General features: G+C 41.6%; 1 protein-coding gene across 1 annotated transcript; it reads left to right on the top strand.

The window, feature by feature from the left end:
• Window positions 1–1,894: 1,894 nt before the first annotated feature.
• Window positions 1,895–14,209, top strand: LOC142817733 (mitochondrial tRNA methylthiotransferase CDK5RAP1-like). Its single transcript, XM_075895229.1, has 12 exons — window positions 1,895–2,309; window positions 2,872–2,975; window positions 3,036–3,174; window positions 3,602–3,730; window positions 3,843–3,924; window positions 4,769–4,889; window positions 7,253–7,498; window positions 8,161–8,314; window positions 8,836–8,966; window positions 11,334–11,483; window positions 12,372–12,512; window positions 14,060–14,209. Exons 1-12 carry the CDS (start codon window positions 2,051–2,053, stop codon window positions 14,165–14,167), a joined length of 1,764 nt encoding a protein of 587 aa, XP_075751344.1. The 5' UTR covers window positions 1,895–2,050; the 3' UTR covers window positions 14,168–14,209.
• The last annotated feature ends 1,120 nt before the right edge of the window (window positions 14,210–15,329 follow it).

Raw genomic sequence — 15,329 nt, 5'->3', positions numbered from 1 at the left:
TTCTTTTTCAGATTTTCAGTACGCATGCTCAAAAACAAAACATTTTGAAACGTTTGCCAATTCTCATCTAGTACTCTCATATGTCATTTTCTGCAGTTAGTGCTAAAAGGTCTGAATTTCAGCTAATTAAGCAAAAAAAAAAAAAGACGTAGTAAAGAGCTTTTTGAACTTGTCGTTTCGGTTTACACGCCGCCGACTCAGAACGAGCCCAACGCCGCCACCGGTTGAAACCGCCTCGGCGCACACCTCTATTCATGCAATGGTGGCTACTATATCAGTCACGTAGCCAGCCAGGGGTTGGCATACCGGGTCAGTTTCCCCAGAATTTTTTTTTTTTTTTGCGATGGCGTACATGGGCAAAAAAAGTATATTAACTCTATGGGCAAAAATGACCATTTACCTGCCCTGCAAAGTTACAGCAAATTCGTGACCTGGAGCTAGGCCGTCTCCAAGGAGGACCGGAGACCCTGTGTCGTCGCTGTCCAGGATTGCTGGATGCCCAGATGATCCTGGAGGTTGGAGCTAGCGCGGCCGGTCCACCGCGTCGTAGCTTCATCCGAATGTGTGCGCCATAAAGTTTCTCATTGTGAAGTGTGGATTATTGTTGTTAGACGTATACTGCATTTTCTAGATTGCAGTGCCAAGCGTGGTGTTGTTGAAGGTGAGAGTGTCCTTGCTGCCTAGTTTTGCTTGTCGCGAAGAGCAAGTTTCACGATGAAATAAATGCTTTCGCACAGTTCACGTGTGACTGTCCCGACGCGCATGCATGAAACCCCACTGCGTCTGCGAAGTGTTCTTACGAGGCCTGCAATCTCCGAAAGCCAAACCTACTGCATGCAGGCTGTTTTGCTAAGAGCGAACACGTACGACCGCTCTCATCCGGTGCTACATAAATGCTCACGTGCTGTCACAGGCCGTGCGTGTTATCCAGCAAGGCAGACAAGCTGTTTTGTAGTTAGATGGGCTAACACAGTCGGCACTTGCCCTTGGGCATCGTTTATCAAGTGCTGATCGCCTAGAGCATTACGGTGGCACGTTAGTATTTTGATGCGGCCTGCCGGTTAGCTCGTCAGGTGATGACCGTATGCTGAGTGACATAAAACAGATTCCAGTTGCATATTCGGCGTGGCTACATTGCAGTGCGCCTTTCTGTCATCAAAACTTTCATAAACCGTGGAAATCAAGATTCCTGACGCGTATACTAAAGAAACCGATGCAGCCAGCTGCATTCGAATTTTTTTGCGTCTTTTTACGCCTCGCCGATTAAGAGCATTTTTTCGCAAAACACTTTATCATAATAAATGTAGCCAATTCTGCGAGGGTCATCAAACATGCGATATCGAAGGGCCTGTGGACAGGACCACCAGCAGCAAATCAGGCTGACGGGAGGCCGATGAGGAGGCACAAATGTTAAAACAATACTTGTGCGAAAAAAGAAAGAAAACCAATGGGGCTCGAATTACTGACCTCACCTGTCCTTCAGGTGCCGCTCTAGCCAACCACGCCACAGCTACCGATTGGTTCTGAAGGTCTAACAAGCTGGTTTTGTGTTGTTGTTAAGCTGAAGCTAACTTCAAAATTTTTCAGTTTTACGTTTGGACGTTTCTTTAACTACTTCTATCGTTCCGTCAAGACGTAACGTTAGACACTTCGACTACTCAAACTAAGCGTCAAACCAAAAAGTGCATGACGTCACTACGTTGCAGCGCAGCAGGCGCTTCTGTCTAGAGGTGGCACGTAGCCAATCTCAGCGCTCCAGCTTTGTATCACTCACGTAGCATCTGAGGACGAAAATTTTCTGCATAAACTAAAATAATTCACAAATAATATTTTAAGTTTTTTAGTAGTTTTGTAGTATCTGTTTCTATAAAGTGTCAAGCCATTATCATCATCATTGTCGTAAAAATCATTATGGCAGCGCTCACGGAGCGTAACTAGATGCTCAACATGCCGCTGGTGTCCTGTGTGACCTGCGTTGAATTTCCGTCAGCGTAGTGTGGGAGTGCTTTCAGCATTGGCCTTCAACATAGCGACGTTTGTTGCGCTTACAATGATGTCAGAAAGACTGCTTTTGTCGAGAGTGCTGCGCCAGTTGCTGCGGAACGTTACGATGCGCCGACGCTTGTGCAACTCAGCGCCGCGCGAACTCGATTCCGGCGTTAAGGAGAGAATTTCCCGAGGCCCTTCGCTCGAGCACTTCATCGCTAACTCTGCAAATAGCCTTGCCGAAGCTGAACTTCCACGCTCGACTGAAAAGTTCCAACATCCCTACGTAGCGAGTAATGATGTCCAGGCACAAGGGAAGAGAGGTGAGGAGGAGCTGTATCCTAAACTTCTCCATTTAAGCTCATCCAACCGTGCGCTTCAAGTTTTTTCTGGTTGGCTAGTCCCTAGCCGAAAAGAATATACATGGCGAAAAACTCGTGCTTTATTTACTCCGCACTGTCTGCTATTTTTTTTTTTTTTTTTTTGCGAAATCATGCACACAACTTGCATTGGTCAAGCAGCGATGAAAACAGTATGACCAGCATGCATTGTACTTATGAGTTCTCCATGAACACCTAATGCCCATATTTAATACTTAAAATCTTATATAATATTGAATAATTTAAAATTGCTGTAGAAAAACTTGCTAGTGATTACCAGTTGTGTTCATTTATTGTGTAGCATAGCTACACATGAGACATAGTTTGTCAACTATTGCAGATCGTCGTACCTACGAAGCTTTTGGGAAGGATTTTAAAAGCTGGCATAGTTTCACGTGCACATAAAATTAACATGATTTGTTGCTATGCAAGACACAAGTTTTCATTGTTCTTAAATAACGACTGTGCGTGTGTTTCCATATTATTCATTTTTCTGGTATTCCAGTACACTTCGAGACGTATGGGTGTCAGATGAATGTCAATGACACTGAAGTGGCCTGGTCCCTGTTGAGGGATGCTGGTTTTGTGAGGACCAACTCTGCAAGTGAGGTATTACTTAACGCATAAATCAGCATTCAACAGGCTGTGAAAGTACTCTTTACATTTCAGGCTGATGTCGTGCTCATAATGACTTGTGCCATACGAGAGGGTGCCGAAGGAAAGATCTGGTCGAGAATCAATCAATTAAAGCACTTGAAGAGGCTGCGCCATGCCGCTCAACATGGGCCCTTGCAGATCGGAATATTGGGTTAGTTCTCATTCAAGAAAACATATTTTCTGATAAATTGACATTACGGGTAACTGAGATTTATGCTGTTCATATATGCTAAGCAAGTTCACTTGCCACAACAGATGTTCTTATTATTTTTTCTTTGATGATATGTGAATTTCTTTCCTGTTGTGCACCAAAGTTATGACATGTGACGTTTCTAAACTTTGTCTTTATCCTTACTTTGTCTTCTCATATGAAAGAAAACGCTTCTTGGTATGCATGGTTTATCGCTATATTCAGTCTCTCACAATCCATGGTTACTATTGGTGTGAAAAACAAAGCTTTGTTTACAACTTGCATACTGGTTTTGATTTCTTGATCACGCACCTGTGATTCTGTTTCTTTTTAATGGTATGTCATTTGACTTTCATGCTCTACAAGTTTTCCCTGGTTCATTTCGCAGGATGCATGGCTGAGAGGCTTAAAGAGAAACTTATAGAGAAAGAGAAAGCAGTGGACATAGTTGCGGGCCCAGACAGCTACAGAGACTTACCACGTCTCCTGGCCCTCGCCAATTCAGGACAAGCTGGTGGTACATTGCTTATTTTCTCTTATTGATCACTAGTAACGGTGTACCTTCATATTCTTTCCAAGAAGAAGACGCTATCTGCAATTATGTGCACTGCTATGCTTTCCTTTTCCAGTGAATGTCCAGCTCTCTTTGGATGAAACCTATGCAGATGTAGTCCCTGTTCGTCTGAATGAGAATTCGAAATCTGCATTTGTGTGAGTACATCTCGCGACCTCTAAAATTGAAATACAGTATTTCACTCCTCTTTTCGTATGTTTATGTGCTCAAAGGAGTTACGTGCTCTTGAATACCTTTTGAGTGGCAGCTACATATCAGTCGGAGATCTACGAATCATGAGAAGTGTGCTAAACAGCGCACTGATCTTTACAGTTCTTGAAATTGCAGCACTTGACGACCTGTACCAGAAACGTCGCATCGTGAAAAAACTGCGACACTGCCATTGTTGAGCAGAAGTCATTACTGTTCAATTCAGTATGTGTTCGTAGTAAATGAAGTTATCACAAAATTAATCTGAGGACAGCAGACTTGGTGAGCACTTATAAGTACACACTCAAGTGGTCTTGGCTGACTGGACGAGTTTTTTTTCTTTTCCTTCTTTTAATTTTCTGCTTGGACGTTTGGCTCAACAAACCTTATAGATCACGGTTTTGTGTTGTTCAGAAAACTGTCATAGCAAACTTGATTTTTTTTTTTCTGATGTACACCCATGTTGCTCGATGTGATGTTTCGGTGCTTTAGCGCTCATGCCATTGCCTTTACCTCCCTTCTACCATTTGCACTATTTCCTGGCACTTTGAATTGTGATAAATACTCAAAACATCATGGTATACCAACTCCCCCAAATTGATATTCTTGCTAATGTTATCTTTACTCCATATTCACCTTAAGGACAAATGCTAGTTCCGTGCTTTTATGCATGATCCTGCAAAGACTGCCATTCATGTATTGCTGTGTGCCAGGGAAAGTAGACAAAGTGAAGGGCCTATGAAATCAAGAAAGGATGTTTTGCTTGACAATCAATAGTCAACTTGTCTACAGGTCCATCATGCGTGGCTGCAACAACATGTGCTCTTATTGCATTGTTCCATTCACACGTGGTCGAGAGAGAAGTCGCCCACTGGCAAGCATCTTGGATGAAGTGAAAGCCCTATCGGATCAGGTGAGTACTATTATGCTCGTTTGCAAGTCAAGACCAGTGCAGCTTTCTGCTGTCAGAGGACTCGCTTCAATGGCGTCGCAGCCGACCTCTTCGTGCTGCAATCACGGGAGGACTAAAAGCTTGTTCTTTCGTGCTTACAGAGCTCAACAAAAGTGGGCGCCTCCGCTGTTTATGACAATCCATCGGCGTCGCCAGTGAATTGCGCTCTCGCAAGCTGACTTCGGTTCTGTTGATTCGTATCGCATTTTGAATTGCCTTTTGTGTGTTGAGTGCCGTCTTAAGTAAAATCAATCTGCTTAGATAGACAACATAATCATAATCAATTGGTTCAGGGAAAAACCAGAAAAGCAGACATTTACTGTTAGCAATGAACCTGTGATTCACTACTCCGGCCAACCAATGAACTCTTTCAAGTGTTGTGTTCTAGCGGGGAAATAGAAAAGATAAACCTAAATTTTATCTTTGCCCATAAGGAAAGCTTCCAGCGGCACTGCTTTACTCTACGAATGCACCCATCGTAGCTTGGGTCCAAGCTCTGCCTGTAGGCGCAAAGGGGTCGGCCATGACGTCATGTTGACACAGCAATAGCATTGATTAAAGGGCGGTCCGTTGTTGGCGAAAAGCTACTCTGCTCTTGACTTGAAACTGAGTATCATCATCATTAGCCGGACCATGCTTAGTGCAGGACAAAGGCATCTCCCATGTTCCGCCAGTGAACTCGGTCATGTGCTTGCTGCTGCTGCCACTTTATACCCGCAAACTTCCAAATCTCATCTGCCCACCTAGCTTCCAGTTTCCCCTTCACCCGCTCGCCTTCTCTTGGAATCCAGTCTGAAATGCTTAATGACCAGCGGTTATCTTTTTTTCGCGCTATGTGCCTTGCCCATGATCATTTATTCTTCTTTATTTCGACTATGATGTCCTTAACACCTGTTTGTTCCCTGATACACTCCACTTTCTTCTTGTCCCTTAGGGTTATGCCCCTCAAAACTGAGTATAGGAGCACCTTAATAGATCTTGCAGAGCCACTTAGAGTGTGGTACTATTCATATCATAAATAGGGTAATTCAGAGTGAAGATCTGTTAAAAATAGATGCTGTAGAGGGCATCATGTCTTTCCATGTGTATTACCCTTTTTTTTTCGTTAAACTTCCCACTCGTGTCATGGTATAAAGTCAACTTTTCAAATGAATGATCTGCAGGTTGGTTGCGTACCTGAATATGAATCCTGCTGTTAGGTTTGTTAGGTTTACTCTTGATTCCTTCACATTAGGTATATATGAATATTTGAGAACTTTGAATATTCAAATAAATATTACACCATTCAAATTCACTTTGACATAAACCTAAATTATTCAAAATTTTGAAGTATTCGAAACGAATGAGTAAGTGCTTAAAAACCGTAGGTAATGCCCTGTAAAGGTGGTTTCGCTGTAGCAGAAGAGTGCGATGCTGGAATTTATATACTCAGGGAAAATTTGCACTGCCGCAAAGCCCCTCTTCGAGGTTAAATTAACTTACTACCGTCACATCAATTCGTCATTTTTTTTAAGTTCAAGAGCTTGTAATACCGGCTTATATGCTGAAAGGAGGGGAAATTTTCAAACATATCATATTTTACCGGTTATCACTTGCATCTTACGGAAAGTCAAACCAAAAAGAATGCCGTTCGCATGCGCCTTGTTTTGATTTTAAAAAGAAATATGAAGGTTAGTTTAACCATAACAAATGTGCTTATTTTTTTAGCAATACATGATATGTACTGTTCAAACTATTCGAGAAAAAGAATTGTTTGAAATGTTGTAGGCCCGTGTGCTCAGATTTGTGCGCACGTTAAAGAACCCCAGGTGGTCGAAATTTCCGGAGCCCTCCACTACGGCGTCTCTCATAATCATATGGTGGTTTTGGGACGTTAAACCCCACAAATCAATCAATCAGAAATCACTGTTTGCTTCAAGTTTAGTTTGAACCCAAAATTTACAGTTCGCACATTCCTACTCCACACGCAGTAAAGCAGCATGTTGAGAGAGTATTGATTCAGCCAGCTCCACCAATATATGCAAGAGTGTTCTATCACTAAAAGTTGACACCTGTTAACTGAGTGCCTATAACACGAAATCAATGCACATATGCCACTTTTTTCATCAGAAACATTGCTAAGCTCTCTCGGTTCACAGAAGGCTAAAAAAAAAATTAAGGACAAAATATGTGGCTATTGGGTGTAGGTTTCATGTGCTCGTAAATATATGCAATTGTGCTGATTCAGCATACCTAAGCACCCATTTATGTGTATTCACTCACATGTCGGATATCTTTTCGGAAGCTTGTATTTGTAATGTGGTTGATCTTTCGTTTCTCACCAGGGTGTTAAAGAGGTCACCTTGCTGGGGCAGAATGTTAACAGCTACCGGGACACCTCAGCTGAAAGCCAGGCCTTTATTGAGCGCAGCAAAGATGGCCCAGAAATCTTGAGTCGAGGTTTCCGCACAGTCTACAAGTTGCCTGTTGGCGGTCTGCGATTCGCTGATCTCTTAGACAGGGTCTCGCAGGTGGACAAAGAGATGCGCATTCGCTTCACCTCACCCCACCCGAAAGATTTTCCTGATGAGGTAAGCCTAACACTCTGTGTTATGTTGTGAAACCTCTCATTAAGTTGACTGTTGTAGACAGGTACTCATGCTGTGTTCATGTCTCCTGGATATGCTATAAATTTTAAAGACTGGAACAGCTCAGCAACATCATAAAAAGTTCATGGTATTAGTGTTATAAGTATAATAGTACTAACAGTAATGCTACATTTTGAAATAAAAGCATTACAACTGACAAAAAAAAATAATAAGAAGAAAGATGCAGGCTGACTATCGCGACTGAGAAAGGCACAGTGCCTGCCTATTCTTTAGTAAGAAGGAAATGGAAATAGAAAGGAAAAAAGGGGCAGCAATAGTCAAAAGACAAGGAACACAGACAAAAGCAAAGTAGAAAAAGAACAGACTTGCTTGAAAAGAAAAGCAAAATGCACTAAAAAAAAATGGGAGCTCAATTTTGTGGGAGAAAAAGTTTTAGGTACATTAGCCAATGAGAAACGAAAGAGGGCAACACAGATACCACCTTTCAATAGAAATGTTGCTGTGCAAAACTGCGCAACACTTCATAAATTGAAAACTATGAGCACACTGAAATAAACAAAGCACCAACCCAGAAAGCATCGAATGATGCAGCATTTATGGCGTGCGATCTCTTCATAAGCCATATTTGTTGTGTCCCTAAACAGGTGCTGGAAGTGATTAGGGACCGGGACAACATCTGCAAGCAAATCCACCTGCCTGCGCAGAGTGGGAACAATGCTATTCTTGAAAGCATGCGCCGAGGCTACACACGCGAAGCGTATCTGGAGCTCGTGGACCGGATACGTGATGTTCTACCAAGTAAGGCATACAGCCTGCACGTGTGCTTGGGAAATATTGCTTAGGCAGTACAGTCCTACAGCAAACACCATTTTGTATTGTGCTGTAGGTCAAAGATAATTGTTTACAGCAAAATTCTTCTACAAACAAACTTAGTACTGGTACAAGAACTAAGGAGCATGTGCGTAGCATTATATGCAAGTTTGTGCATGTAGAAGTGTTACTCATGATTTGTTCTTTGAATATGTTTATTTTCATTGTCTTACTAAAAATTTCATGTGTGGATGTTTGTCTTCTCTGTTCTTTTGTGTACTTTAGTTGGGTTTTTCTAGCTCCACAGGGAATACCTTGATCTGCTTGCGATGTATTGTGGCCCGTTGCATAATACTTATGCCTAACCATGCAACCGGTCTCATCGACTGAGATATTGTTATCGTAGAAAACTGTGTGCTTGTACTTGGGAATTCTGCGTACATACATACCACGAGGTTGGTAGCGTGCCTACCTGTCATATGCTGCGTATTTTTACTGTTCTCCCTTAGATGTGGCCTTGTCTAGCGACTTCATATGTGGCTTCTGTGGCGAGACTGAAGCCGCCCACGAGGATACCATGTCTCTTGTAGATCAAGTGAAGTACAGCGTAGCCTACGTGTTTCCTTACAGTCTCAGAGAAGTATGCCTGCCATCAATATTGTCTATCAATATATCTTTTTGTGACGGCTGTTTTGAACTGATCAGGGATGATTGTTCTTTCCTTAAAAAATAGCTCATGAAAACACCCTTGCTCCCTGTAAATTATGCTTGCCAATGCTGTTGTTTTCAATGAACAGTTACAAGTTATGGTTCTTCTGCATCTGATGTACGTGGAGCATCGAAAGTGCAAGGCACTACTGGCGTTAACATCAAACAATGTTCCTATACAAGCAGTAGAATCCAAATATTTTTAATGAAATTAATGGTTGGTGGTACATCATTTGATTAGGTATTGAAGGGGTACTGACACGAAATTTTTCACTTGCTGATTTTTTTTTTTTTTTTTTCGTCAAATGATAGGCCAAGCCTCTGAGAGCATAGCAAATGTACCGGTATGCGTGAGTGCGCCCTTACAGCATTATTCTAAAATCTAGTTTCGGTTCCTTCTGTACCCTGACGTTACGACATGGTATGAGCAGCGCCACCAGGCCCGGAAGCTTTTGGGACGTGTCCACGTGCCCGCGTCGCTTCTTCGATCATCTGCTTCGCCTGCTGCTCGCCTCACGAGTTGCAACTGTCGCGGCAGGGGGGCACAATGTTCTTTGCCACCAATCTGAAGTCGGTCAGCAACTGCATGTTGCACATGTACCTGTCAGGAGTGAAGTGCAGGGAGCAGAGTAATTCCACTTGGTTGGCATTTAGCTGGAGCCAACTATGCCAACTCAGCCTTAGCCGCAGCACACGAAGTCGACTCACGCTTGTCTCGGCGCCAAATCGTACGAAAATCGGTAGAGCTTTCACCTATTGTTCTCCGTTTCACTGGCGGAAGTCTTCATAGGGCAAAGTATTGACGTCATAACGACAAATTCAAAATAAAATGATTCCTTTGTCTTCTGACAAAAGCATAAATCTTGTATTCGCGTGCATGTACACTGTTCCAGACTCTGCCAGCTCACTTAGCAGATACGCTGGATGACAGTGACTGCACAGCGCTAGTCGACAATCGTGTAGGTGACGCACAAACTGCCATTTTTTCTGTTTTGATGCTTGACGTCATCACATCTAGCCAGACTGCTGCGTGAAGTCACCGGGATAAGTACTGTAGTCTGACGAAACGACGATAGTTATAGCGCGAAAACAAAACAACGACACAGAGACAAGAAGGACACGAAAGACACAAAAGTCCTTCTTGTCTCTGTGTCGTCGTTTTTTTTTTTCGTGCTATAACTATCGTCATGCCATACCAACTAGCCCAAGCTACCACACTTCTAAGTCAAGTTAGTGTCGATGTCGGTAGGTGCGTTGTGAGAAATTTGACTTTGATATCAAAATAAAATATCTTATCAGCATTTGCTGAGCGCCATATTTGCTCAGAGTTGTCTCCGTATATGGCAGATTTGTATGGCAGAGTAAACTCGCCTCCTAAATAAGGTGTCAGTACTTCTTTAAACCTAGTAACCTAATCTCGTGAAAAAAAAATGATGACTAAAAAATGTTTGGTTGCTAAGTGTCAGGTGTCGTGGCTCCCATATAAGAGCTGAAACATCTGAGAATGATGTTGATATAGTACTGTTATTTAAATGTAATGTTCTTTATGGTTGCCATAGTTTCTATTCTTTCCGACTTTCTACACTGGCCGTTAATAGTTTGTCATGTCCTGAATAGAAACATTAATGATATTTTGTATTTATGTGATACATCACTGCTGGGAAACATTTCAGTTAAGATAATTTGTAGCTTTATTCATTACAATGCTTATTGGCTCTAACCTATTAAGAGTTCTTTACAGCTGAGCTTTTCTTAATACTGACTGTGTCTTTATTTTCGTATTTCAGCTTTCAATTTGTTTATCAGCAGCTCGGCTCAGACAGGTCTTTTTTTCACAAACGAAAGAATGGCTCATTTTGTAGTGAATTGTATATTCTATTGCACTTATTTTAAGGGCTATGCATAATGGCTCCACTTTATCAGCTCTAGTCAGATACAACTCTTGAAGTCCAAGGCATTTGTGCATTTGTTGCTCGAAGGAAGGTGCACATAAGCCTCTACAGATGGCTAACACTACTGGCTCACTTCATTAGCTGGACAATAAGTGATGTTGTACTTTAAAGAACATTTACAAGTGCATGAGAAGGATTGTCTCTCCAGCAATGTAGGCCATTGGCTGGCTCGCTTCAGTCATCTGAGAAAGGCCTCTCTGGACTTTATATGTTGTACTATACAAATATAGCGTAGCTGCAGTTTTTGTTCTTCTGGTTTCAATATGCTAGGTTCAACTATCAAAGACTTTAAGTATATGTTGCACCTGGTTGACCTAATGCCATTGGAACTCTTTTCGACTTTGTAGAAAACACACGCACATCGTCGTCTCGAAGACAATGTCCCACTCGATGTCAAGAAACGCAGAGTTGGAGAAGTGTTGTCCCTCTTTCGTCGTCATGCTAAAGAGCTCTTCGACCAACAAATTTCGTCGCATCAGCTTGTTCTGGTTGAAGGAGTAAGCAGACTCATTTCTTATGCTCTATGATGTTTTGTACAACAGATATTGTGCAACAGCAAAGCAATGTTCCAAAGTGTACAAAGAATAATCAAGAGGTTTGTCTTCAGAAACCTGTTTGGTTAATGCCATCACCATCAATAAGCAGTTGAGAAGAAGTGTTCATGTAAAATTTTCAAGTTATTTGCCCTATTTACATAAATGTCTCTATTGCATATCATCATTACTGATTGGATAAAATAATTCGTTTTTATAAATAGCTTGGCCAAACAGCTTTTGGTCACAATGTGTAGACGTCATACTGTAGCCTTTGAAATAGTACTGCTACACTGATTGCCATGAAATATGAAATTGTTCACCAAGACGAGTACACACATTTTTGAAAGACTTATGTTCATTGGTAGCACCTTTTCAACTACAACACGACATTGTCTTCTGGTTTTCCTCACCGAGCAGTTTGAAGGGATAATTGTAGCTGCAATAATATCATAATTTAATTAATTACAGTGATATTCAAGGACTCTACTTTAATAATCTATATCTAAAGTCAATCATCACATAATGTATCGGAGCTAGACAATACGGAAAAAGGAATGCCTACACTGTTATTGACACTGGCACATGAATTTGTTGAAGGCAGAATTGTTTATTGTTGCTTGTTGAAAGGCACATAGTGTCACTGCTTTCATGCAGCTCAGTGAGCAACACAAGTTTTTGAAGTAATGCTGAAGCAGCCTTTTCAGTCAAGTAAAACAATCAAGAATCACACCTTTCCCTCACCACCCTGTATGCTTATCTAGAATTGTCAACATGCATAGTTTGCAAGCACTAATTTATTTGCTTTTAAGTCACCCATGCCATTTCTTATTTTTCTGGTCTTTACAACAGGCTAGTCGCCGTTCGCCAGAGGACATGGTCGGCAGAAATGACAACAACATAAAGGTCGTATTCCCAAAGATTCTCATCCCAGAACACCCATCGTCTTCAGTGAAGAAGCAGATTCAACCGGGCGATTATGTAGTTGTTCAGGTATTGCAACTGTCAGTGGAAGCCACTCCTTTCTCTCTCTCCTCTTCTTGTGTGTGTGTGTGTGTGTGTGTGTGTGTGTGTGTGTGTGTGTGTGTGTGTGTGTGTGTGTGTGTGTGTGTGTGTGTGTGTGTGTGTGTGTGTGTGCGTGCGTGCGTGCGTGCGTGTGTGTGTGTGTGTGTGTGTGTGTGTGTGTGTGTGTGTGTGTGTGTGTGTGTGTGTGTGTCAACACGTGACAAACATAGTGTCACTTGTCTACTTTTCTAGGAACATCTTGTACTGCCTGTTGTGTAGATAAATCACAAGGCAGATTATGATCCCTCAAGTAAACTGCTCAGTCAATTATGCCAATTTTTTTCATGGAGGTAGCATATTGTACTGAGTTTAGTTTGCTATGGCGCAACATTTGCAGCATTGACACTTTGAACTTCCATGCTATGAAAGCTGTACTAGCCTACCAGCCTGGATTTGCCTCTGTCTGTATAAAGCCTCTCCATACAGCTCCAAATGTTCACGCAGAAAGTGTAACGAGGCTGTGCATGTGTGTTTTTCAGACATACTCTTATTAGCCGCTCACAAAACTGCCAGTTTTGCCCCCATTCTCCTTGGACGATGCTCTCGTGCACCACTGCACAATATGTCGTTCAAGTCTATTCCGTTTCATGTAAAATGTGCCTGTGTGCCACACCACAATGTCAAACCTGGAGGAGGAGGAAACAACTTTACTTAATATTAGAGGAGAGATAAAAGGGGAGCCTGGTTTTGATGGGAGGGGGGGGGGGGGATGCTAGCTCAGAGCTTTGGAGGCTGTGGCTGTTGCCGTCTATTGTCTCTTATGCCAGCCTTTACTGCGTATGTTGTTCTGCACATTGCGGCTTTTTTGCCCGCTCTTTGGGCGAGAGAGGCAGTTGTAGAAATTATGTTGCGCCTCATTCGATGCACCGTGAAGTCCACATGCATGTGAACTAGAGATGTCCAAGCAATATGTAACTCAATTCAAGGAAATGTTAATTAAAATGATAATTCTGTAGTTGGCACAGCCAAACCTAACCTAACATAAAGAAGATATGTAAAAGTGACGGTACCTGTTATATCAACAAAGAAAACAGAAAAAACCACGTTCGTGGAAATCGTACTGCACGACACCTCTGTTTTATTGCTGTGGAATCAAGATGTCTTCAGTGGTGATGGCGCGGTGTACTCTAAGATTTATGTTTGAACAAACTAGTAAGAAGGGCTTTATAAAGTTAAACTTAACTAGCTGTAAAATTGTGCCTCTGTGCGAAATTTTAGTGCAAGCAAACAAGCATGTTAGCAGAACTGTATTAGCGTCTTGAATTTGGCTGGTTGGTACATAATACTCACTTTATATGAAAAAACAGAGCTAGAACAGGGCTGAGATAAGACGACGTCCTGTTTGTGTTTTCTCATCTCTGTCCTGTTCCAGCGTTGTTTCTTCATTCAAAGTTAGCAGAAAGACTTGTGCATACCTGGCTTGTTCGAAAGTATGTCCTGTTCTTGTAAGTCACAATGTTCATCATTTCTTTCAGATTCAAGATTGCTCGAGCCAGGTGCTCAAAGGCATGCCATTGTATGCCACTTCTCTGCAAGAATTTATGGCTGAAAAACGGGAACAGGTGCGCTTGAGGCATGTATAGTCGGTCTATCTTTCTCACTGGAATAAAATATGTGCCATCAGATTTCCTATTGGCGATATAACAAAGCTTATTCGTGAACATGCCAGTATTATTTAGTACACATGCTTAGATATGCCTTCTCAAGCAGTGTTGCAGGCTACTATAAGATGACCCAGCTCACTTACAAAGTAAGTATACTTACAAAGTAAAAATTTGGCAAAGGAGGGTTAGAATGCTCAATCCTCTTAGCTATAAACATAAACCTATGCCTGCATACAGGACACAAAAAGAAAGATAAGGACGGGACCAGTACAGACTAACAACTTGTCAATATGTTAGTTGTTCATCTGCGCTGGTCTTGTCCACATATTTCTTCTTGTGTCCTGTATGGTGTAGTAGTTTTATGTTACTCATGTCGTACCAATTAGTCCCCCACTGTACGCTTCTTAATCCCCTTGGCTAGGCTTATAAAAATATAAGGTTATTTGAAAATTGGAATCAAGGAGAAATTATTGAAACAGAACTACATTCTTAGTTGTACCTTGCTTTGCGACAATCTTGCCCAGCTTTTTTTTTTCTTTTCTATTCTAGCCGAGGGCCTATGTGACATTTGCATCACAATACCCACCTAATTTAATCAGTCTTCTGACCTAGTAGTTTCATAAAAACGTAACCCTTCAAGTAGGCATAATGTTACGCCTGTTTTGCTCATCACATTTAAAATGATAGTGTACATTTCAGCCCAATACATTGTCTAGAACACGGTAAGATCATCTATCTAGATAACTCAGTATACAAAAAATATACACCTCAATAATTATGTAGTCATAGATGCCTCCAAAACAAAAGCTGTCCTTTTTCACTCCAAGTCCTTACCTAATGGGGTCACTAATTCCTACAATATGTTAAACAGCAGCCAAATTGAGTTCTCATATATTGTGGTATCTTTAGGTGTTATTTTTCATGAACATATGAAATGGGATCACCATACAGAACTTTTATACACTAAACTCTGCAGAGAACTAGGTGTATGAACGAAACGTTTACGTGTATTATCAGTTGCTCAAAAACTTTATATATTTAATGTGCTATTCTTATCACACCTGCTTTATTGCAACTTAATTTGGAGTAATGGATAAATTAAACCCATAAGTAATTACAGTATCCACGAAAAAAGGCTCTA

The sequence above is a fragment of the Rhipicephalus microplus genome, chromosome 5 (genome assembly GCF_043290135.1).
Source record: "Rhipicephalus microplus isolate Deutch F79 chromosome 5, USDA_Rmic, whole genome shotgun sequence".
NCBI lineage: Eukaryota > Metazoa > Arthropoda > Arachnida > Ixodida > Ixodidae > Rhipicephalus > Rhipicephalus microplus.
This window is presented reverse-complemented; position numbering and strand designations above follow the sequence as displayed.